Here is a 22,504-nt window from a genome sequence, read left to right as displayed (position 1 = left end):
GAGATTTTCTTACAAATGCACATAATGTTTTCCTCTGCTAGCTCACGCTATGAGCTCTAACCTGAAAAAATTAGTAATGGTGATTCATTCAAAAGGATTCTGGCTTTGCATAACCCAACAGTACTAACAATTCAATTATAAATGTAGTTTAATTTTGTCTTGCTATTTCAGTTACTATTTAGGGTTTTTTCTCTAGTTATTTGTCTTCAAAGCCCTGCAGAAACATACTGTCCTTGCATCTTTTTCCTGCCTCCCCTAGACTCCAAACAGAGATATCTGAATCTTGACCACATGTCCCAACTGGTATTTCCAAGACACAAATATATGTGCTGTATCATTTTCATTACCCAAACTTTGACTTTCTTTTAACTGATGTCCCTTCTCTTCATGAACCAAGTTCTTGCCTTGCTGGGAGTTCTCAGCTTAAGGTCCTGCTTGGAGTTTTAAAATATCATGGGTGGAGATAATATCCTTCTGTGTTCAGCAGCCCTCTTTGTGCTGCAGTGAGTTTGGAAAACTTTGGTGATAAACACTTTCCAGAATCTGAAGTGTGAAAATAAACCTGTGAGGCCAGAATCCTTCTTAACACATGAGCAAGGTTGAGCATCTTTATTGGTTAAACGTAACCATCTGAGAGTGTTGAGTAAGAACTTTTAAACTGAAATATATCTTATTTCTGTCTTGGTTGGAGCTGGTGTGTGTGGTTGGTTGATTGTTTTGGTTTTTTTCCCCTAGAAATGAAGTGTTCTGCTGTTGGCATCCAGTGGAGGGACAACCTTGAATATCCTGCCTTGCTAGTTTTAATGCTGGTTCTGAACAGGTTGTTACCTACCAACAGTGCTGCTGGCTGCTTAACTTCGGTTCAGATGATCATTCTTCTAGCTTTTTCAGGTCCAGCAGTCTCTTCCCATAAACTAAGGGTATACTAAACTGCTGTACAATCTTGTGTGTGATTGAACTACCACTTTAGCTTTCGGTGTAATGTTATGTTATACAAGTGATACTGCCAGCTGCCAAAGTACAAAACCTTAAAGCTCTCATCTTGTTTGATGGCTGCAGCAACTCAACATTTAAGCTGTATCCCATACCTGGATTATGGGAGAATGAATCATCTGGAGATACTCTGCAAAAGAATTCATTGAAGGGAACTGGTTTGCTTACTGTAACTTCTTGAACATGATTTTAGCATTAAAGCATGAAAGCAGATCTTAAGCAGGAAAGATAATTTGAGATGCTTCTGCTTTTGACAGTTGTACAGTTCATAACTTGCTCTGTTATGCCACTTCAGCCATCAGAGGTGATGCTGTAAAAATGGTCACAAAACCCAGGTGAACTTCCTGGTAGCTAATGTGGACCAATGCAGTTGTGCTGAGACCTGTGTGCAGGCAGTGTGTGTGGGAGGGATGGGACAGGCAGTAACCTCTGTGGCAGATTAACCACTGAAGATGTATAACTGCCTGAAGCCTTTTTGCAGCTGTGGGGATGTTAACCTGTTACAGCTCGGCTCAAGATGAGACTTAAGAGTGGTTGCTCTTATCATGTAGAGCCAACGCTAAAAAACAAGATGCCTATGGTGTCTTAATACGGATGAGCGAGTCCTGTTATCTGATAAGAGGGCATTCGGCTGAAGTCTATCAGGCTTCAGATTGTGTCAGATCAGCTAATGGAACAAGAGGTTCAGCTAGAAATGTCAAGGTAGCTTTGAGGCTTCAAGCTATTGTGGTCTTTGGACTAGGCTAGCTATGGTGGGTGCCTGTGCATCACTGAGATCACTAAAGCTGAATGTTAGTTTATTGCTTGTTAGAGATTGCTTGTTAGAGATTTAGCTCCTTGATCCTTTTGGGTATTAGTTCTGAGAACATTAGCTTGTGTGGAGACACTTGTAAATTGTTTTAACAAGGATATTTAAAGCCCAAAAGACTTCTGAATTTTCCTGTGGTTGGTAGATTTAGGCCACAGATGCAAGATTATCTCCTTTGGAGTTTATGCTTTGTTTCTGTTTAGCTGGAAAGGTACATTTAATTATATTGATGCATACATCTCAGGTACTTTCAATTTTAAAAAACGGCACTTCAAAGCTTAGCTTTTGAAGTATTTAAAGGCACTTTTTCCTTTTGCTATCTAGACATTTTTGTACCCTTTAGAATGGATATAGTGTGTATCAGGTAACAGAAGGATTTGATAATCTTTTTTCTGTGAAACTAACTTTTAGTCATGTATATTCTCAAAGGTTGAAATTCACTAATATTTGTAGATTTGAAATTGTCTAGTATCAAAGTAGATGGGACTGCATGGGAAAAGAACCTCAAATATGAAGTAGTCAACTTCCTTGTCCCAGTATTATCTGCCTTCTCCCAAGTAGGTTACATTCCACACATTTTTAATAGTGGCTTCCCCTCCTCCATAGCTGCTTTGACTTGTTTTGTGGGAGGACTTTAAATATTTAGACTGACACACCAGAAGTTGTCTCCCAAAAAAGGAAACCACTAATGGAATTGTTCACTTGGAGCAGAATTTGTAAGTGATCTGATGCTTGCTGAGTGGATGTTTCTGCAGACAAGTAGTGACCTGGGCTCTTAAAATCCAACTGGGTTAGGGATTTTATTCAAGGTTTAAGAGTTTGGGAATTTTCTAGCGTACGAGCTACAATTGCTTCTTGAAATCCTATGTTCTGTGCATTTCTTCAATTTACAAATGTTGTGAAGAAAATAAAACCCCTGCATTTCTTGACACGGTCTCCTGAGAAAGGCACTGGCAGCCTCCTTGCTTAAGGGATAGTAGTTATCTGGAAGAATTTGTACGGGGTGCTTGTAAAGGGTGAATAATTTCAGCTGGAGACACTTGCTTCAGACCAGATTATTGAGACTGAGTTTTGTAACAGCTGAACAGTTTGTGTTAAAACTTCAAAATTTACTGCACTGTGTGTACTTTGGCTGTCTCTTTTGTACGTGAGTACTTCTGTGCCAGTCGAGTAGCCTGAGAAATTTAAAAGTATCTTAGCTTTTCCACAGTGCTAGTAGTTATTATGAGATGTTAATGTGATTGCCTAATGCTTTTCAGCCAGGTATTTATCATCTTCCTGTAACCTCTGCCTGGAATGTATTGTTATCCCTGGTCTCTCCCAAGTCTAGAAAATACATGAGATGTGGTTAGTGACAAGGACTCCTGGTGCTTAATTTTCCTAGGCAAAGCCCTGTGTGTATCCTAGTTCTGTTGCTGCTGACTGAATACCTCTGAGCTGGAGCGCTGACTTTTTGTTGTCTTCCGTGCTAGTGCTTTTAATCGTGTGCTGTTGCAAACCAGCAGCAGCCTGCTCTCCTAGCAGTGGGCTACCATAGTGATTCGTCGGAAGATATCCCTGGATATGTTTTCATGTCTTATCTTCTAAACCTGAAGCACATAAGTTGTCAGTGCTAAAACATATTTGCAGAGGGCTTTTTTTTCTTTCTAAAAAGCCCCAAACTAGAAAAACAAAACCACATTAGTGTGGCCTTGATTCTGTTCAACAAGTTTGTAAAGCATGGGGTCCATCTAATCAGCTTTGAGTTTTGATCATTGTGAAAGGTTGCCTTTAACACATGCATGAGAAATGAATCTACAGGGCTTATGATTTAAATTAAAATACTTTCTAATACTGGAAGAAAGCGTAAAAGAGAAACTACTTGCCTTTAATAGGTAGCCTCCATATTGCCTTTGTAAATAACATCAGCTTTGCTGCATATCAGTAGCTGACAGAGCTGTATGGTAGAGAGGTTGCATTCACACTTGACTTATGTATGAATTAACCAGCAAGAAGATAAGGCCTTCTGAAGGGTTTCTGCTTCTGATATACTGCCTGTACAGAGACTTCACCTGTGATTACTGGAAATCTACACAAGTATGAATAGCCTATTATTCCAAGCATGATTAAGTTGAAGAACCTGTTTCTAATCTATAGAAATGAGAGAAACTAACGCGCTTTCCTGTGGTTTTGGTGCAGAAGGCTAGCTGCCTGTGCATTCCACGCTCTGTTTTCTCTTCACTCAATGCCTTTACCACAAGATCACTACTCAGTAGAATATGGGAGCGGAAATAGCAGTAAAAAAAATAGCAGTAAAAAAAATAGCAGTAAAAAAAAAAAACCCCAGAAAAAACCAACAAAAAAAAACCCCTTTGATCAAACCCCGTGCATTCTAAAACTTTCTTCTGAAGGTAAACAAATTGAAGGTTTTTGCACACCGCTCAAATGTTTTTAAGATGCCATTTGCTCTACTACTGTGTTTTTTTACCTTTAAAGAAGTGTTTGCATGAGTTCTTCGCTCAAGACAGCAATCAATGACTTTCTCTACTTATTGAAAGTTGTGCTTTATTGTGCATACCTGTCAGACTAGGGACAAATATTGTACGTTGCAGTTTGCATGTAAAAGTTACTGCATAAATGATTTGTCTGCTTTTAGGTGATGGAGTATCTTCAGGATGAGTTGTTTTAAGCAGTCTTCCCCACTAAATGTACGATAAAGCCACTTCTGCAAGTGCTGCTAACCTGTTTTATTACTATAGAGTTGCAAACTATCCAAATTCATTGCATGCTGTGTGAGTTCCTCACTTCTGTGCATGTTATGAATTGGGCTCAGGTAATGTGTTTATTAGTGGCTCAGTTTCTATCAATGTGAACTTTCTTGGCGAGAAGAACTTGAAATTGCTTTGTTTTTAATGTTTTTGTTTAGGGCTTTTTATAATTTCATGCTACAGAAAATTTTGAGTTGCCACTTCTTGGTATTTTGCATGGAGTAGCTAATTCTTCTGTTGCTGTGCTTCTGCTTGGGTTACGTCCTCCAGAAATGAGATGGAGAATGGACAGGTTACTTTGAAAGGGTCTGGAAGGCAGCTGAGAAGAGCAAGGTTACATTTCAGGAGTAACTGCTTCCTTCATGGAAAACCATAGAATGGTTTGGGTTAGAAGGGACCTTAAAGATCATCCAGTTCCAACTCCCCCTGCCATGGGCAGGGACGTCTTCTGTTAGACCAGGTGGCTCAAGGCCTCATCCAGCCTTGCCTTGAACACCTCTAGGCAGGGAGCATCCACAGCTTCTCTGGGATCTTATGGGACCTGTCCAGTTGGCAGACTGTAAACTAGCATAGAGTAGCTGATTATGGCAATTGATAGTGTAATTTTAATTTGTCATGTTAAGATGGTAGACCAGAAGGATCTTTCTTCGTGCTTGCTACTAGCCTGTGTAGAAAGCTAGTACGTTCTGTGCTGTTTGTTGGATTCATACTAGTATCCTCTTCTCTGAACTGCTGTCAGCTGTAAGAATATTGATAAAATAACCTTTTTTTTTTAAAAAAGGCAAAATATCTTAGTCATGAACAAATTACTAAGCTGCTTCTGTGGCAGTGGCTGTTCACAGAATCTGTCATTAACTTTCACTGAAGGTTTGTTACATGTTAGTAGTCATAAAATCAGAGAGGGCGAGCGGCAGGTGGAGGATCTAACCTGTCTTACACGGAGAAATACAATTAGTATGATTGAGTTATTTTTTTCATCAGCTCTTGCCCTTCCTCGCTTTGATCAGAGTTGTACATCATTTAGATAATGTTTACTGAAGCTTTTCATGACCTATATTCATATGATATGCACCTGTGTTTTCCAGACAGTGATGCTTTTCTCCTCAACTGATGTCTGTAAAGGAATAATATATAGAGAAGTTGTCCTCTAATGCAAATGAAACAAATCATGTGATCTGGCTGCTCTATGCGGGCTGGTGGCAACTCATAAGTTTAGAAAACAAGTTTATTTGAGAATTTATGTAAATTCTTGGTAAGAATGAGAGCACACAGGGGACAGAAGGGAAATAACCTTGCTGGAAACCCCCAGAACAATTTATGACTGTATGCTGTTACTAAACTGAAGTGTCTGTATTTGAAACCTTAATTTTTAAGTTCACATCTTAAAGAAGCTTAAAAATCCAAAAGCCTTCTAGTCCTTAGGATGGGATGATGAACTGGTCTTCATGAGTACAGTGTAGGAGAATCACAAATACTTCAGACTTTTAGTGATTTGTGTACCTTATTTTCCTTTAAATCTTGAAAGCCAGCTAAAATACAAATGGTGTTTTATTCCAAACAGGAATAGTGGGAGAGAATAATTTAATTTATTCAAGTGAAATTTGGTAAAGAGCTGTCCTTGAAGTTTTCTGTGGTTATATGTGGGTGACTGCAGATTAAGCTGTGCTTCTCTTAATAAGGAATGCCAACAGAAAACTGGAGTCAAATGTATTTAAATAAGCATAGAAAATTACAATGCTGTAAAAGGGTGAGGAGGGCAATATTTCACTTAACTGACTTGAGCTGTGATCTGTTGTAGCTAAACTGGCAGTGTTTCTGCCCTCTTCTAGTTGGGATGGGGCATTTTCCCCTAAAGCAGAGAATTTGAAAGAAAAAGCTAGCATAGGATAGGCCTTTGGGTGGTGAGGGGGAAGTCTGTGAAGTCTTGGGACCTCAGCAAAGACAATACTAGAAATACCTCTTTGAAAGGTTTGTGCCTCTGCAGGGTGAATCGTTCCCCTGAGGTTTTTAATGTGAGAGTTGGGTAAAGAGCAAGGGAAGAATGCAGAAAGGAAGATGAGCATTTCTGGATCTGATGGGGGTTTGTTCTCTTGATGGTCTTAAGTTCTGTAGATTCATTTAATGGTCTCCAGGGTTTGCTGCTATACTGGAGGAAGAGCATTTTGATGTTAAAGCTATATTTGCAGTGTTAATTTGCTAGCCAGTTACTTCAGCAAAGCTGTGTTTACAAGCTTTGGATGACAGAGGAGCAGAGAATGGCTGCCTCTGCACTTGGGCTTTCACAGCATATGTGTCTGAGTTAATATTTGTACCACTTGTGCTTCAAACAAACTGCAACACCCATAGTTTCATAAGAAAAGTTCTTCACTGGAGGGCTCACGTTTTGCCTGAGCATCCAGCTCTTGAGGGAAATAAAACACTATTTCCTTTTAGCAGTTTGTGCTAAACCGATCCGAACGAGATCGGATGTAGTGTTTGTTCTCACCTTGATCTTTAAGCTCTCCTTTCGCTTGGAGAAACCACTTTTAAAAATGGTGTGTAAAGAACTACTCTGGAACCTGCTGTAAGGTATTGCTAAACAGGATGTTAAAGAAGAAAATGGACCTTGCTTTCCTGTGATCCTAAGGTCAGTGTGACTCCAGCAAATGCTTCTGGCTCAAACTGTGAATTCCCTAAACAATGAGGATCGTTTGTGCAGCAACAGATTATGTTGTTTATCTGTTAAACGGCATTGGCTCAGCCATGGGAAGTGATGCTCCTCAGTGTAAAATTGCTCCGATCTTTCATTTGCCTTCTTTATTGCTACCATAAATGGCCATACTCTAAAATTATTTGTTGACTGCATGTAGTGCTTGATTTTGTAGCACCTCAGCTGAATGCTTGCTTACAGTTTCTTGATGTGGTTCGCAATAGATGTGGCTTTTCGTAATCCGAAAGTAGGTATTTACACATGAAACTGTAGTTTGTGGTATCGTATAGTGTAAAGCAGATCTTGAGCATTAGCAGACTTGTTGTTATGTTATCTTTAGCTGGATTTTGTTAATTGAATTAGGGTGGTGCATTACAGGAGGTGAGATGCTTTTTTTTTTTTCTCTTAGTTCTACTGTTAGTTGACAGCAGTTGTTTTGGAGGCAATTAAATCTTGCTGAGGTAAAACAGTCCTCGCTATTAAGATAATAAATTCTCTAGAAGTATGAAAGAAACAGTTAACTGCTTAAGTCCTCTAGCTCAAAGGTCATGTGAAATATTCATCTAATGTTGTTAATGCCATAGATGTTAAGTAATCCTGGTTACCTCTTTCTTTTTCTATTCCATGCAATATCTAGGATAATTCCAAGTAAAAAGTAAGGTCTGAGTTTACTGCGTATTTCCCTGCTCTGTGATTTGGGGTGATGCTGACTAAGAATGGTACTACACCTGCAGGTGCAGAGGTGAAGGGGAAGAAACACTGTGCTTCATTTTAGTATAAGCAAATGTTTTGCTGGTAAAAATGCTTTTTTTTAGGTAGAAATTGATGCTTGCTTAAAAATATAGGGAAAAAAATTAATACAATTTGAGAACATAAGCAAGTTTCCCTTTGACATTCAGTCTTTTGACTTCAAAAATATCAAGTTGCTGAGGTTGAAAATTCTGGCACTGTTTAAGAGCATTTGAATTATGCTTATTGGGGCTTTAGGATCTCCTGTTTTCCCTGTATATCAGCTACCAAGCTAATTTTAGCAAGACAGTGCTTGTAACCAGTTTTGTGCTGTGGAATCTTCCTCACATGTCAGGATTAGCAACCGTAAAACCACTCAATAGATTCTGGAATTTGAGTCTGTACACACTTCTCTATATGTAAGTTGCGACAGTATCGGTCACGTTGTTCTTTTAAAGTCTTGCTTAACTGGGAGGATAACACCTCTCAAGAACTTACTTCTGTAACCCTCCCTAGTAAATGTTCCTGTTGTGAATGATTTGGCTTCTTGACCACCATGCTGCTGGGGTGTGCCAGCCACTTGCTTGGTAGAATCCGTGGGAGGGCCATTTCTGCATCCTCTGCCAGGAAAGCATCCCCTGCCCTTGCTTGTCCTGTGACTCTTGCAAGTGATGTTACTTTGTGCACACTGTGAAAACAGTTTGGGTAAAGGCACAAATGCCTAGTTTGATAGGCTTGAGGCTAAGCCTAGGCAAATATGGATTGGGGGTGAGGTGCACAGGAAATGTTAAGTTTGTAAGTAAACTTCAGGTGTTAGTCTGCAAATTTGCTGGTTTTAAAGTGAATTCACCGTATCTGAGCAATTTTGGACCCCTTGAGAAATGGATGTAAGCATAGTACAGGCATGGGCACAGACCTCAGAGAAATGAAACATAAAGGCTGGAGCTGCTGTAGGACAATATGTTTAGATTGACTTGAAAAAAACTGGCACAGAACATGGAACTGTAATTTCTAAGTAGTCCTAACTGTGAGTCTGATGATTTTGGATTTTTTTTTTTGCTTGATAGTTCTTCTATTTAGGGTAAAGTTTTCTCTACCTCTTGTAGAACTTAAGCTAGCTCTGTCTGAGGTATTATGAGAGTTCTATTACACATGGCTTTGCTTCTGAAAGATCAGAAATTAAAAGCTGCATTTCCTATTGTAAACAGTCCTCATGCACTGTTCTGCAGCTTACCACCTGATGAGAAAACCAGTTTGAATTACACTGTTGTCAGATATGATGGAGTAATAACCTTTGATCTTGAAATCTGCTGCTGGTGATAGTAAGAGAGTCTGTGAAGATATTCTCCAAGGACGTTAAGATTTAACTTCTCTGCAAGCACTGATTAGTCTGGAAAGAAAAGCATTGCACTCTGCTGATGTCTATGATGGAAAATAATCAGTATTACTTATTTCAAAGTGATTTGTCTAGCTGAAGCTTTGTTTCAGTTATACAAGTCCATGCTGCAGGTGCCTTGAACTCCATATATTGGATTTTGAATCTTTAGTTCTTATAGAAACCTGGACTTTTCGAAAACAATGGCATTAATTTGAACCACTACTTATGAAGCAGTAGTGTCTGCATCTCTGAGACTGGCGTTTTTGTAACATACTTGTGCTTTTCAGCAGCTATCATACTTCATGATTTCAGGTCAGCCTGCGTCACTGAAATGTGTGTCTGATATCTCTCCGCTGAGATGGGGTAGGATTTTTGTCTTGCTTCAAGGGTGGAGTAACTTAACACATCGCTCTGCTAGTTTGGTTAATGATGACCAAGTCTTTCTTTCTTCCCCTCTTGTGGAATCAGATCTGTTGAACAATGTTTGTCAAGCAGTTGAACAAAACAAAGAGTCTGTTTGTGTGTCAGGAAGATCTGAACACAGTGTCCCCAGAAGTAAAAAAAGTTTATGCAGCCTGCTCTACCTAGGGAGAGATCCTCTTCCCTTGTTTTCAGTCTTGCAATTAGACAGGTTAACCTGATGCCTTGGGTTAGAGATAAGGCAAAAAATACTCCTATGCATTTTGTGAATCCCAAATTAAGGTTATGAGTACTTCTCAACGTGCCTGGGTTAAAAACCTGATGCTGAAATGTCTTGAAAAACTTCTTCTCTTGAAAAACTTCCCTACATAGAGAGAGGATGTTGAGGCTATGGAGATGATTGCTTGTCTCAGGAATGGCCAGCACATAAGTGCACTGTTCTCTTTCCCAATCCCTGTGGGAGCCTGTGTGCTGACCCTGCCAGGAGCTGCGGAGTCTGAAAGTACAGGTAGTGATAAAATCACTGGTTGTCCAGTACAAATTCTCCCCCTATCTGAGGTTATATTGCTTAGCCACAAACTTCTGAGATGTGATTTCAGGAGGTGGAAAGCATATTTTCATCTTAGAATACAGTTTGACTGATATGGATATGTAAAAATACCTGGTGTTGGGGCATGGTGGGTACTCTGAACTGCTGAGCTGCCATGACTGCAGGACTGCAGCGTTGAGCTTGCACATGTTGAGTTTATCAGGCCTGGTTTGGTATGGCTTTAATGCTGTGTCCATGGTGATGCCAGGGAAACTTAACCTGCTGTGTTGTGTACATTTAGTGCATTATCACCATGGTAGATTTTTTAGCATAAACTTTGTTGGTACCTTGACAACCTGAAGGCTATTCAGATACTGTTTTATAAGGCAAAGTTGCCTAGTATGTTTCCACTTTAATTGATTTTGCTGTTATTTTGCAGGTAGGCAACTAAGTCTTTAAATACTTAAAGGTTTCATGACTGAAAGGTGACTGCTTTGTGTATTTTACTTAGCTGGATGAGAATTTTGGGGGAGGGCTAGTAAAAACTAGTCTTGGTAATGAAAATAGATGGCTAAATAACATAACTGCCATTTGAGTATTCTTGGCACTTCTGATTATGGCACTTTCAAAACTTTAAGATTATAGTAATTGTCTGTAGTCTGCAAAATTAGTCTAGACAGTCTAGTCTCAGGCCAAAAGGTTGGAGTTGAATAAATACATAATTTGGGCAAATAAAGCTGTTAGAACCATGCTTATCTTCTGACACAATAGTTCTTATTAGATATAAGTGCTGTTTTATAACTTTTTCCTAAATAATTAGCTTCTAATGGTCAGTCAATAAATCTTCAAAAAATGAAGTATTCCAGACTTCACTAATTAAGCTGAATGTTTTCATGTTGGATGTTGTCCAGGCTGGTGTTGAAAAATTCCATGGGATTAGCTGTAGTAAAAAAAACCTAAAGGACAGGAACTAGTATATTGGTATCTATGACTACAGTGATCTCATAGTATAAATAATGTGTGTTAGTCTGAAAGAGTCATCTTAACTTTTAATTGCATATGTGCTAATGATTCTGTCTCTGTCTCTTTTTCTAACAGAAGAAGTGATGTGATGAAAACTTCTAGTAATTATTGCTCTTTTGCTTCAGTCCCTGTTTGTCACTTCATATATGTGTCTGTATACATAAATAAGTAAACACACTATATAAAATATAATGAGTTAGGGTAGAAAACTGACATGTTGTGAGCTTCCCTGAAGTGTCTGGACGCTTAAAGGAAGTAACAGTTGACTAGTTTTTGGGTGGTTTTTTTTTTTGTAAACTTTCAGTTAGCAGTTTAAACTATCTGGTCTCCTGATTGTGATGCAGACAAGGTCTGAGGTGGTTAGGATGAAACCTCCATCGTCCACTGGCAAGAAGTTTCTAATGTAGTTTAATTGTATTATGAGGTACTGTGCTACCAATACTTAATCCTAACTTAAGTTATTCAAGAAAACTTTAGGCTCTGGGTTTAATGGATTAGTTAACCTGGCTGTATCTTAGTGTTAAAGAAATGTTTTGAGATGAAGAACATGGAGAATTTAACCTTCCTTGGGCTTTCTACCTACATCTTTATGCTGTACCATGGTCCAAGTCCACACTTGCTTCTGGTTTGCAGACCTTCACAGCTGACTATAGCACCTGGTGTTGTAGAGGGCTGCAGTGTTATAGCAGGAAAAGGCTTTTACTACCTAGAGCAGATCTTCTACTTATTGCTTTCAGTATAAGAAAGGTATTAATTCACAAATTTTTGACCTTAGCTTGTTCTAGAGTCCCAGGTCTCAACTGTTTTCAGGTACTTAATGTGAAGTTGAATTTAATATTTCTCACATTAGTGTACTAGAGTTGTTAAAGTGAGGCTTCGTTTTACTGGCTTGTTTGGGCTAGAAAAACTTGTTGGCACGCTAACGTGATTGTTTGGGTCCAAATGTCCATAACCTAGGCTAGACAATCTGAAAAGTCAAATTACTAAGCAATTTGTTTGCAATGTGAACCTATTTACCGGTTCTTATTTGGCCCTAATACTTACCCTTTTCTTGAGATTTTTTGCCATGGAATTAACTTTTCCCATCTGTGCTTTAGTTCTTCCAGTATGTTTCTCAAGGAGTTGAAGTGGCTTCTTTCTGAATAGGCTGTAAATACCCTAAACAGAGGTCTTCTCATAGCCCCTAACTTGCAGTCTGTTACTGACTCTTTTAGTTAGGTTTAAGTTACTAAGGAGCTATTTTAATTGTAAGTCTTAGCCTATTACTGTTCTTACACTTAAAAATCAAAAGCTTTTGCATTACACCATATATCTTGGTGTTTTCTAATGATCTTGTGCATATGAGAAGAGGTGTTCCAGTAACTTCACTTCTGCTCTACCAGGGGATTTTTTTGAGTAACCTTTCTTTTCACTTATAGCTTTGTTCCCCATTATCTTGTTATACGCATACCTAAAATCAGATATTCACTGTTAAAAGGATATCATGGGTGACTTAAGGTAAAAAATGGAGTTTATCCTGAAGAGCTTGTGTGAGCTGGTATGTTGAAAACTATCTGGAACTTGTAAAATGTTATGGATTAAAATATAGGTTGTTGCTAGTATTTTAAATATTCCTTGAATTGGAAGTGGCCAAGATCAGGAAGATTAAGACTTGATGTGTTCACAGTTCTTGCATGCGTTTACTGCGAAGCAAAAATGAATTTAAATGAAATCAGGACTAATCTGTGCTTACAGTATGAAGTACATCTTAGTTAGACATGTTTTGACTTGAGAAATTGCATAGCTGCCTTCAAAGAACTCTGTAGGTGCTTGCTTGGTGTTAAAAGACATTAATTCAAGGCATTACAAAGAAGTCTTAACAGACAGTTAAAGTATATGTTCTCTGATCTTGAGTAATGGAAACTGCATCACCAGAAAGTATTCAAGAGGCACAAGTTTAATGCATGTATTGCCTACAGCTGTTCTCTGGTGTTTGCTGTGGTTTGATTTTGAGAAATTTGATGAGAACTCTTAGGTTGGAGGCGAAAATTGGCGGGTTGATGTGCTGCTAATACTGAACTGATATAGGGTGTGGAGAGCTGTAAGCTGGTAACTGAAAGAAGACGCAAGTGCAGTGCACATTCAAGCTGAATTTAAAATGGGAAGACATTTTTGTAAGAAAATCTATCTGCTGGTTTTAAAGAAAAGAATATTTTAAAAATACATTCCCATGCATTTCAAAATATGTATTAAAGCCCCCACTCTTGTCCATATCCTTGTTATATGCGTGTAACCAGTACCTACCCTAGACATAATTCAAGTGTTGAGGCCGTATTAATGTTTTACAAGAATTATCCTAGCAATATGTTTAAGCTTGGCAGGGTGTTAGTGAAAGAGACATGTAGTCTTTTTCAGTGCAGTGGTTGTAGCAGTTATTCTTTGAATCTTTGATTTGAACATGCAGTGAGAGACTGCCTGAGTTATGTTTCAAAGACACTTTCCCAAGCAAATCTGCTGTCCCTGGGTGGATTAATAGTTTTTTTTTACAGAATCTTGTAATTATCTCTTTAGCAGTTTAAAAACTCTCCATGTTTCTAGTTTCTACCTGCGAGCTCAAGGTGTTCTGCAAGTCATCCCTTGGGTGCCAAAGTTCAGGGAGAAAAGGGAGATTCTTTCCTGTGCTGCTGCAGCCTTGGTGGGGTGGGAGAAACTAAAACTGCTTAAGTATACGTAGCAATTGGGGGAAGGCCAAAAATGAACAGGCCTTTTTTAGGAGAAAGGTGTAAAGAGGTGATTAATGTTCCCTCTCAGAGCACAAAGAAACCAGTTTGATTTCAGTCTTTCATTGTCCCAACTCTTAGTCCACTCTGTCACGTGCACACTAAATTAATGGTAAAGAACCAGTTTGGCTCTTAAATCCCTAATGCGAGTCCGTCCTCCTGAATTGTGAGTGAAATCTGTGGAATTGCCTGGAGTAGAGCTGTCTAGAGAAACATTGGAAACAAGTGTTTGTGGATAGGAAGTTTTTGTGTTTGTTTAGGTAACACAGAAATTAAAGGTGCCTAGACAGAATTTAGGTATGTACCGGTCTTTAGATTGAAGACACTTTACCCTCTATACCCTTTCTCTCCTTGCTGCCACCCCATCATAACTCATGTTTCCCAACACCTGTGAGGGAAACGGTTGGTTTTGGGTTTAAGTACTTTGGGTAGTGACCACAACAAAACCGTAAAGAAAAGCTCTGCTATGTTTGGCTATCTGTGATAAATGTACACATGCACTGAGCACAAATTTATGAATAGTTTTCTTTTTCTGTTATGCTCAGCGATCACTGGATTTGGAAGGGTAGGGAGTGGAGAGAGAGAGAGAAATGTGCCTAATAGCACTAACTCATGCTTTGTGTCCAGACCAAGAACAAGCTCTTCACAATCTTTGCATTGCATGAAAAAGTTTTAGGAAAAGATTTGGCTATACTTAACCAAGTCAGATGTTTATTTTTGTAATCCACCATACCTTATTCAGAATTTAAGATTTGTATCTCTTCTGTCTTCAAATTGTGTTGGGGCTTAATCTAATGGATGCTTTTTGAGGCTGCCATGGATTATTAAAGAATTTTGCGTTCTCTGTTATGATTTTATTCTTTAGCAGAACCAGTAAGATTTGATGAAGCACGTACTTAATCGTAAATGTGAGTATTGTGTGCATATATAATGCTGTTTCTTCAGGAACAGATAAAATAACTCTTCAATTTATGTATCAATTTAGAAAGGGTTTAGCTGGTAGGTGGCTCTTGGCATCTTTTGCTTTAGCTTTCTTCAGTTTAGTCCTTCTATCTTTCTGTATTTTGGTTTGCACTGTTTGTGAAATTATCAAGTGTTTCACATCACTGGATAATTGCAGTAATTGTAGTTACAAATGACATCCGTTTCCCTGGATAGCCGTAACAATGCTGGCAGTGTACATTAGAACAGTGAGAAGTAGTGTAAATTGAGGGAAGTGTCAATTGCAAGCACTGGGTATCTTAAATTTATATTTTTTTGGAAGAAAAAATAGGTGCTCTTACTGTTTGTATAATTAATAGAAAGTAACTCTTAATTACTTGTATGAATATGGGATAATTGGAGGAGTATAAGTCCTGGCTTTCTGTCGTGTGATCCGGTGCTTTATCTCTGCAGTGTGGTCTTTATCAGTATGATTCTAGAACTTCAATCCCCCGCTCTCCCCCATGTCCAACACCAAAATGCTTCCCTGAATTCTGCAAAGTGTGTTTGTATATACCAACAAAGCACGTGCAATGCTATCTCAAACACTTCTGTTTAAGACAATGCTGGGTTGCTGTGGGTAGCTCCTGCAGTCGTTCTGGTATTGGTTTGTGCAGTGCCTGAACCCTTTGCAGAGGTAGCAATCCGTGTTGCTGACCCCAGCAGCATCCATCTCCTGCTCCTCCAACACCAACCTGTTAGACCTGTGTGGAAATAGGTCCTAGAGAGCCACCTGTTTTTGGGGAGGTGTGTGTATATATATGTATATATTAAGGACTTAGCAAGCTTGTCATAGGCTCTAACCATTGGTGTGTTTGTTTTTTTTTCTTCTGTGAGCCAAGTACATGTGGCTCGGCAGAATACTAAATTTGTGTGGCTTGCTGTGTCCATTCCTTTATTCAGGAATGCAATCTGGGTTTAAATTTGCTTCCAGAAGTCAGTTCAGGGTTTTTTTTCCCCCCGGATGTTTTCCTTGTTTTCTAGCCTGCCAACTCAAATATTTCTGCAGAAATTACTTGAGCCTCCTTTAGGTATGAAAGGAGGTTCTTCAGGTGCTGAGGCCCTAGCAGTTGCTTGGCTTTACTACCAGTTCTGCTGGGCAGGATAGTTCTGGATCTGAGCCAGTGTAGTGCTCTAGGAACACATCTGTGGTGCCACTGAACCTGCTTGTGCTCCTGTAGGGTCAGGGACAGAAACAGAAGTTAAACCTTGAAAAGGTCTCCAGCCAGGTCTCTAGCCTTCTCTGTAGCCTGGAGAAGGGCACAATGTGTGACACTGTAGTCATAATAGTATAGAGCTGGCTGCTTTGTCTCTCTTGTTGGATGGTAGAGCTGGAGACAAAGGCTGTAAGATTTCCGTGGGTGGCAAAACAGTGAAGGTTACAAACAGATTTATGCTATCATTTAAATCTTAATTCGTGATTTGAGAAGGGTTTTGCCATGTGGCAAAGTACCTCCAACAGAAAGGTGTTTGCTTACGGTCCTACTAACTGGCTAAGACACTGTAGTTCTGGTTTTAAACTCTGGCACTGACTTTGTCTATGACTTGGAACAAGTGTCAGAAATACTAAATTAAGTGAAGAAAGGTATTTAAATCGAGAACTTGGTCAGGTTTCTCTCTTGGATCAGGTCAGAAATACTTAATCCAGAAATGTGGTGTGTGATAGGGCTGTAGCTTATGCTGTTCTTTGTTCTATGCCCATGGTGTGAAGACGTGCCACTACAGATCGTGAATTGGATTTGTGTTGAGTGGGACAGCAGTGGACAAATGTTACTTGTGAAATGAGGATTAAATGAGGAAGAAGCTAGAAAAGAGATTATGATTTTAGTGTTTGTCAAAGGAGAAGCTGCCAGGAGAAGTACTCTGTCAAGTAGCACTTATAGCCTTGGAGATGTCTTGGGATCGTGTATATCAGGTATTTGGGAAAGTACTCAAATCAACAGCTGAAGCTTTGGTGTGTAGCATTAACCAACTTGTTTCTTTTAAGTTCTGCCTTACAAATTATAGTTGGGAAGGGTTTTGGGGCTGTTTGTAATCCTGAAATTGTGCATGTTATTTAAATCCAGAGCTCCTCTGTAACTTCAGCTAGAGGGTGGAAACCCTTCTATTTCCTTGCTTCCACTGGGTTGAAACCAAAAATTTAAACATGTGGAAAAAATTTAAATAAGTAACTAGTGACTCTTTGAAACAGTAAGTGTATATTTAGTAAATACAAATGGAGATTATAGACACAGCAAGGATGAATATATATTTTTGGCATGTACCACTCCTGGAACTTACTCATCATAGTGGTGTGCTTTCACTGTGCTGGGCTGCATTTTGTTGCATGCCCTTCAAACTTTATGTAGAGATAAAAGGGAGGTACGTTACGCAACCAGCATCTGGACTGCAGCTTATAGCAGCTCCTTGTTGATGGTGTCTGACTTCTCTCTCTCACCTTAGATGTTAGTGCAAAGGAAAGTAATCCAGTGGCTTTCCAGCTTGTGGACTATATGACATTGTGAAGAGTTAAATACGAAAAGTTGCATAAGAGCTAGGTAACTTCACAGGGGTTCTCCATCTTTCCACGTAAGATATCTTCACTTAGGCAGTTTTTATTAATTTATGAAGCGGGACTTCTGAGCTTATAAACAAGTCCAGCTAATGGATGAATTCCCTTATGTGTATTAAAGGCAGTATAACTAAGAGGGAAGATGATAAACTGAAAGCAGATTTTTTTGCACGTTCTCCTTGCCAAAAGACTTGCAGCAATGATTTAGGGATTGCTGTTACCTTAAATGGAGAAAAACTGCTAGAGCAGTGTTCATTATAGTAGTCTCATTGTTCCCAAGCACTGCAAGAAGAAACTCCTGCAAAGGTCAGGAGACTGTTTGAAATCCGTTTTTAGATGGTGAGTGTGTGTATAGGAAGATGTGGTAGTGGGTTGCCCAGCTGCAATTGATCTAGGTAGAGTGGGGGTGGGGGGGGTTTTGGTTTTATTGTTTTGGGTGGTTTTTTTTCCCCTCTGCAAAAGGGTTTGTGTCTTTGGCAGGTTTTCCCATCTCTGGACTTGATTGCCTCAGCAGTCCTAGAAAGAGGAAACCTAGAAAACATGTTGTGTAATATTTTGGGTAAATTGGAATGGTTGATGAAATTGCTGGGCTTGGCTTCTCGTTTCCCTTCTAGGGATGGATGGAAGGAGCCTTGATTTTTTGCTAGTGATTAAGGGAGTGGTGTAACACAAGAGCATGTTCTAGTTACTGAATTTCTTCTATGAAGATAGTTTGTTCTAATTATTTCCTGCAGGCAGTGGCCAGCTGCGGTGGAGCCAGCTGAATGAAGCTCAGCTCCTCCAATTCATCAGGGAAACTCAACTGCTTCTAGAAGAGTGGATCTGACAACCTGGGCTGTAATGAGTCACCCTAGAGAGTGGTCTGCTGTGTTTTGTACCCGCTGGTGTTTGAGACACCTGCTGTAGCTTTCTAGCATTTTGTAGTTTGACAGGACAGCTGCTTTGAAGTGTTAGGACTTGTACATACAGCTTTCCTAACAGAGACAGTAGTAGGCAGGGCTGGCTATTCAAGTAGTGTGGGATCACACAGTGTTGCTGTGCTAAGCATATGTGTGCTTCTCTGATTTGTCTGGGTTTAGTGTCAGTTTAAAACCAGTAGGTTGGCAGTAATTTGCATCTGCTGGAATTGCATTCCTCTTAGTCTTAAGCAGTTCTGCCACAAACTCCTTGACCCTACAAAGCTTCTTATACCAATGTATAGTCTTAGACTTGCTGGGTTTGCAGCATCATTGCAGGACAGCATTCAGAAGTTAAGATACAGCTTCATGGAATATCTCAGGATATATGCTGCCATCCCTTAAATCTTTAGACACCAACTGTGTAACAGCAGTAAGGTCCATTTCTGCTTAGCTGCACCTGCTATATCTAATTTTTGTAAATCAACCCTGACTGAATAAGACCTGCAAGCTGTGGTTGATGTGCTCCTTGTGGCCAATAGTCCCAGTGCAATTTGGGGAGACTCCTTCAAAACCAGCAGCTGTTTCAGGCACATTAGTTTTGTCCAATGCCTGGAGGTAAACCACAATGCTAATTGCCTTGCAAACCTCTCCTGTAGTGGCTCTGACAGCAGATTTGGCAGCACAGCTACATAGGAGGGGAAAAAAATTGCTCATAAGAGGTCTGTTAGATGGGAGAGCTTTGGCATCTGCTCATCCTGAATTTGAGATGCAGCAGATGCTGGATCTGGATAACTTAGGCTTGTTTCCTTTTTTGAGGGAGGAACAGTGTTCCATGTCACTCTACCGAGTCTAGCACTCTTGCTTTGTGTGTAATTTCCTCTTTTTATTAAAAAAAACAACCCAAAAACAAACAATAAAAAAATAAATTAAGAAAGCAAAACAACTCCCAACAAACAAAAAAGAACCTAACCCCAAACCACACAAGCCAAACAAAAACAATGAAAAAGGGTGGGGGGATTCACAGAAATACCCTGATGATTACAGAACATGCTGCAGTTCTTAAGCCTTGGACAGATAATAAGGAAAATATTGAGTCTCTCAGATTATTACAATTTTCTTCTGACCTCTTTCTATGAAAGTGAAAAATAATGCCTTTGGTGAATGTAAGTTTGCTGCTTCAAGTGATCTACTGATACTGATTCACGAGTGTAATAAATTGATTCTAAATTCCCCCTTTTATTTAAAACTTGGCAAACTTTACCAGTTTAGTTACAAAGAGTTAGACAGTAACTTCAAATTCTGCAGGACAGAGAAATGAAAGCTGAAGCTGGAGAAGGGAGTAACTTCAGAGTGCATGCTTTATCTTCCAAATCAGAAGCCTGAATTTCTAGAATACTGATAGCAACACCACATCTTAGTCATCTAGTGCTTTTTTTAAATACCATTGTCTGTTTCCTTAATGAAACATAGGACCTAAATCCCCTTCCTTGTGATCTTTCCTTCCACATTCAGGTTCTATAAATGATTTTATTTGCACGTTTGTATGTTCACGTAAGTGAATTTCTCTTCCATCTTTCAATGATTGTTAAAGGCCACAGAGAACTTGAGTCCTAATTTAAAATTTATGAATAAATTAGTTCTTCAGATGGTCTGTTCTTAAGCTTCTTGATAACGCTTTTTGAGTCACAATACAAGCAAAAGAAAAGACAAGAACAGTTTTGAAGGCTGTGTTTTTTCCTCTTTTAAATTGTCAAAGAAGCAAAGTAAAGGGGTGGAACTGTCTTCTGAGGGCTTGTTCTGCTGTCTGCAAATAGGTGCTCATCTGCTGGTAAGCTTGTGTGTGTTGATTTACATGAAATGCTGTGAGAAAGAAGTGAAGCGTTGTTAGGATTTTGTCCTCCTCAGAGAGGAACATGTTTTAATGTTACTGCTACTTAAAGACAGCTGGTTACACAGGGGTGCCATTGATGAGCTACTGAGACGACTGTGTAGGTGTATCCTGAGAAGACAGTTTACTGATGTCTGCCTAAAATGCAAAGGAGATATGCAGAGCTGTTTAATCCCAGCTCTAGGGGTCAGCATTTTTTCAGTGTGGTGCCAGATCTAAATAAATAGATCAACAGTAACCTGTACGTACTCTTCCTGCAGCCTACTGTGTGATGATGAGGTGGTTGTATGTGAGCATAGGTTACGTATAGTATACACAGCTGGGAAGGTGTGTTGCAACTGGTGTTGTATTCCTCTTCATAAGGCAGCTGCAGCTCAGCTGAGTTCTGCTGGGGAGCTCATCTCCACTGTTAAATCAGAAACCTAGTGTGGACATGTCCATGTGGTGGGAGTCAGCTGAGTGTGGTCAGGACAAATACTGCTGCTAGCCCTCTATATTGAAACTGGACACAACCACATTAATAAAACTGTATCTGCCAACCAAAGTTAACTGTTCTGCAGTGACGGTGATGTGTCTGGAAAAGATTAATGGGCTAATACTGTAATTTCAGTTATTTCTTTTTCCTTCTTTTTTTTTTTTTTCCTTTTCGCTACCACGACATCTGTTAGCTTGACTGTGGCAAGTTTAGAGGAACAGAGTGGTTTTCTGTTGGTATCTTTGAATTTCTGTGATGAGAAAGATGTGTCAGTGGATACTATTGATTTTTACATGAACAAGGAGGTGTACCCCGATTTTGGTGATATCTCTCCCTTTTTTTACGCCCTAGTAGTCAGTATTTCCTTACTGGCTTGCAAAACTGAATACCCGTGTAGGGAGTACTCCTTCAGTTACTGTGGTATTTGTCTGGGTGCTTAAAAGCTTGATGTGCCTGATTTTCTGAGCAGTCAGGGTATCTTACATTCCAAATGCCAGCTGCACTGAGCACCGAGAGCGAGGAATTTGATCAGAGTTCAGATTTGTTTTGCCACCTGAGTTTTAGTTTTGGGCAAAGATAACTTTGCTGTGACTGCATGCAAAATAAACATTTATCCTTCGAAGTCTTAAACTTGTTGCCTTCTTTAGATAGTATCATTACCCCAGTATTCAATCTCTGCCCACTCAGTCTCTAGAATGAAGTACCAGAACATGCTTCACTGAAGTTTGGGTGATAAGTAACAGGCTGGCGGTATCTGGTGGAGCCTTGTGTTTAGGCGGTGGGTAACAGTTGTTTCATGGCTTATTCTGCTTTTAGGACTTGTCTTTTTGGAGAGTGTGTGTCCTTAAAGTCATTAAAACCAGGAGAGAAATCTAGGGAATAAGGATGATGCACTAAACTTTACTCAGCTTACAAACTTGTGCAGTGTTAAGCTCTTGCTAGAAATTATTACAAAGCTACTGGAGAATTCTAGAAACAGCTGGGAAAAAACTGAACTTCCTAGAAGTTACTGGCTCTGGGAGCAGGGGAGGAAATCCAGGAAACTAAAGGATTCTGAAAAACTTCTAAACCCTCCCAGAAGTTCAGAGAAACTTAGGAGTTACCGGAAGCCTTAAAATCTACTAAAACCTAAAAGTTTTAGGAATTCCTGCTGGGAAATCTTAGGAGTTACCAGTCTCTAGAAATGTTAGGAATTCTTTGGGGATCCAGTAAATTCAATGACTCTGCTAGTAATTACTACAATTTATGAATGTTTGCTAGGAATAGGAAAGCTATTACCTGCTCTCTTTTTACATGGAGTGGTAAACAGTTGTACACGGGTAAAACCTGCTTCTCTTCTGTAAGCTGTCAGGTGTAAAGTTTTAGCGGCTTGCTCTGAGTTTCCTGTATGTGCTTGTCTTAAACACAAGCTTGTTTTGTTTTCTGCAGTCCTATTTTGTTACGGATTATGACCCAACGATTGAAGACTCCTACACGAAGCAATGTGTGATAGATGAGAGAGCTGCACGCTTGGACAGTAAGTAGCCTGGCTAAAGCACAGTACTATCAGACTGTAGCTGTTGGTGCCTCTGTTTACATCTGTCTGTATAAATTGTAAGGCAAGTAAAGAGCTGTGAAACATGTGGCTTTTATGGT

At 39.5% G+C, this 22,504-nt stretch overlaps 1 protein-coding gene across 2 annotated transcripts in view; it reads left to right on the top strand.

Moving 5' to 3' along the window:
• RRAS2 (RAS related 2) overlaps nucleotides 1-22,504 on the top strand; it is a 44,211-nt gene that overhangs the window by 8,631 nt on the left and 13,076 nt on the right. Inside the window, exons 1-2 of one of the 2 annotated variants that reach the window (XM_069857640.1) lie at nucleotides 7,431-7,484; nucleotides 22,298-22,385. In XM_069857640.1, coding sequence (XP_069713741.1) covers nucleotides 7,446-7,484; nucleotides 22,298-22,385 — 127 coding nt within the window. In that variant the 5' untranslated portion in view covers nucleotides 7,431-7,445. Of the gene's footprint in view, nucleotides 1-7,430; nucleotides 7,485-22,297; nucleotides 22,386-22,504 lie in introns of those variants that run through there. The other variant, XM_069857639.1, reaches the window with a different exon arrangement.

The sequence above is a fragment of the Phaenicophaeus curvirostris genome, chromosome 5 (genome assembly GCF_032191515.1).
Source record: "Phaenicophaeus curvirostris isolate KB17595 chromosome 5, BPBGC_Pcur_1.0, whole genome shotgun sequence".
NCBI classification, from domain to species: Eukaryota; Metazoa; Chordata; class Aves; order Cuculiformes; family Cuculidae; genus Phaenicophaeus; species Phaenicophaeus curvirostris.
This window is presented reverse-complemented; position numbering and strand designations above follow the sequence as displayed.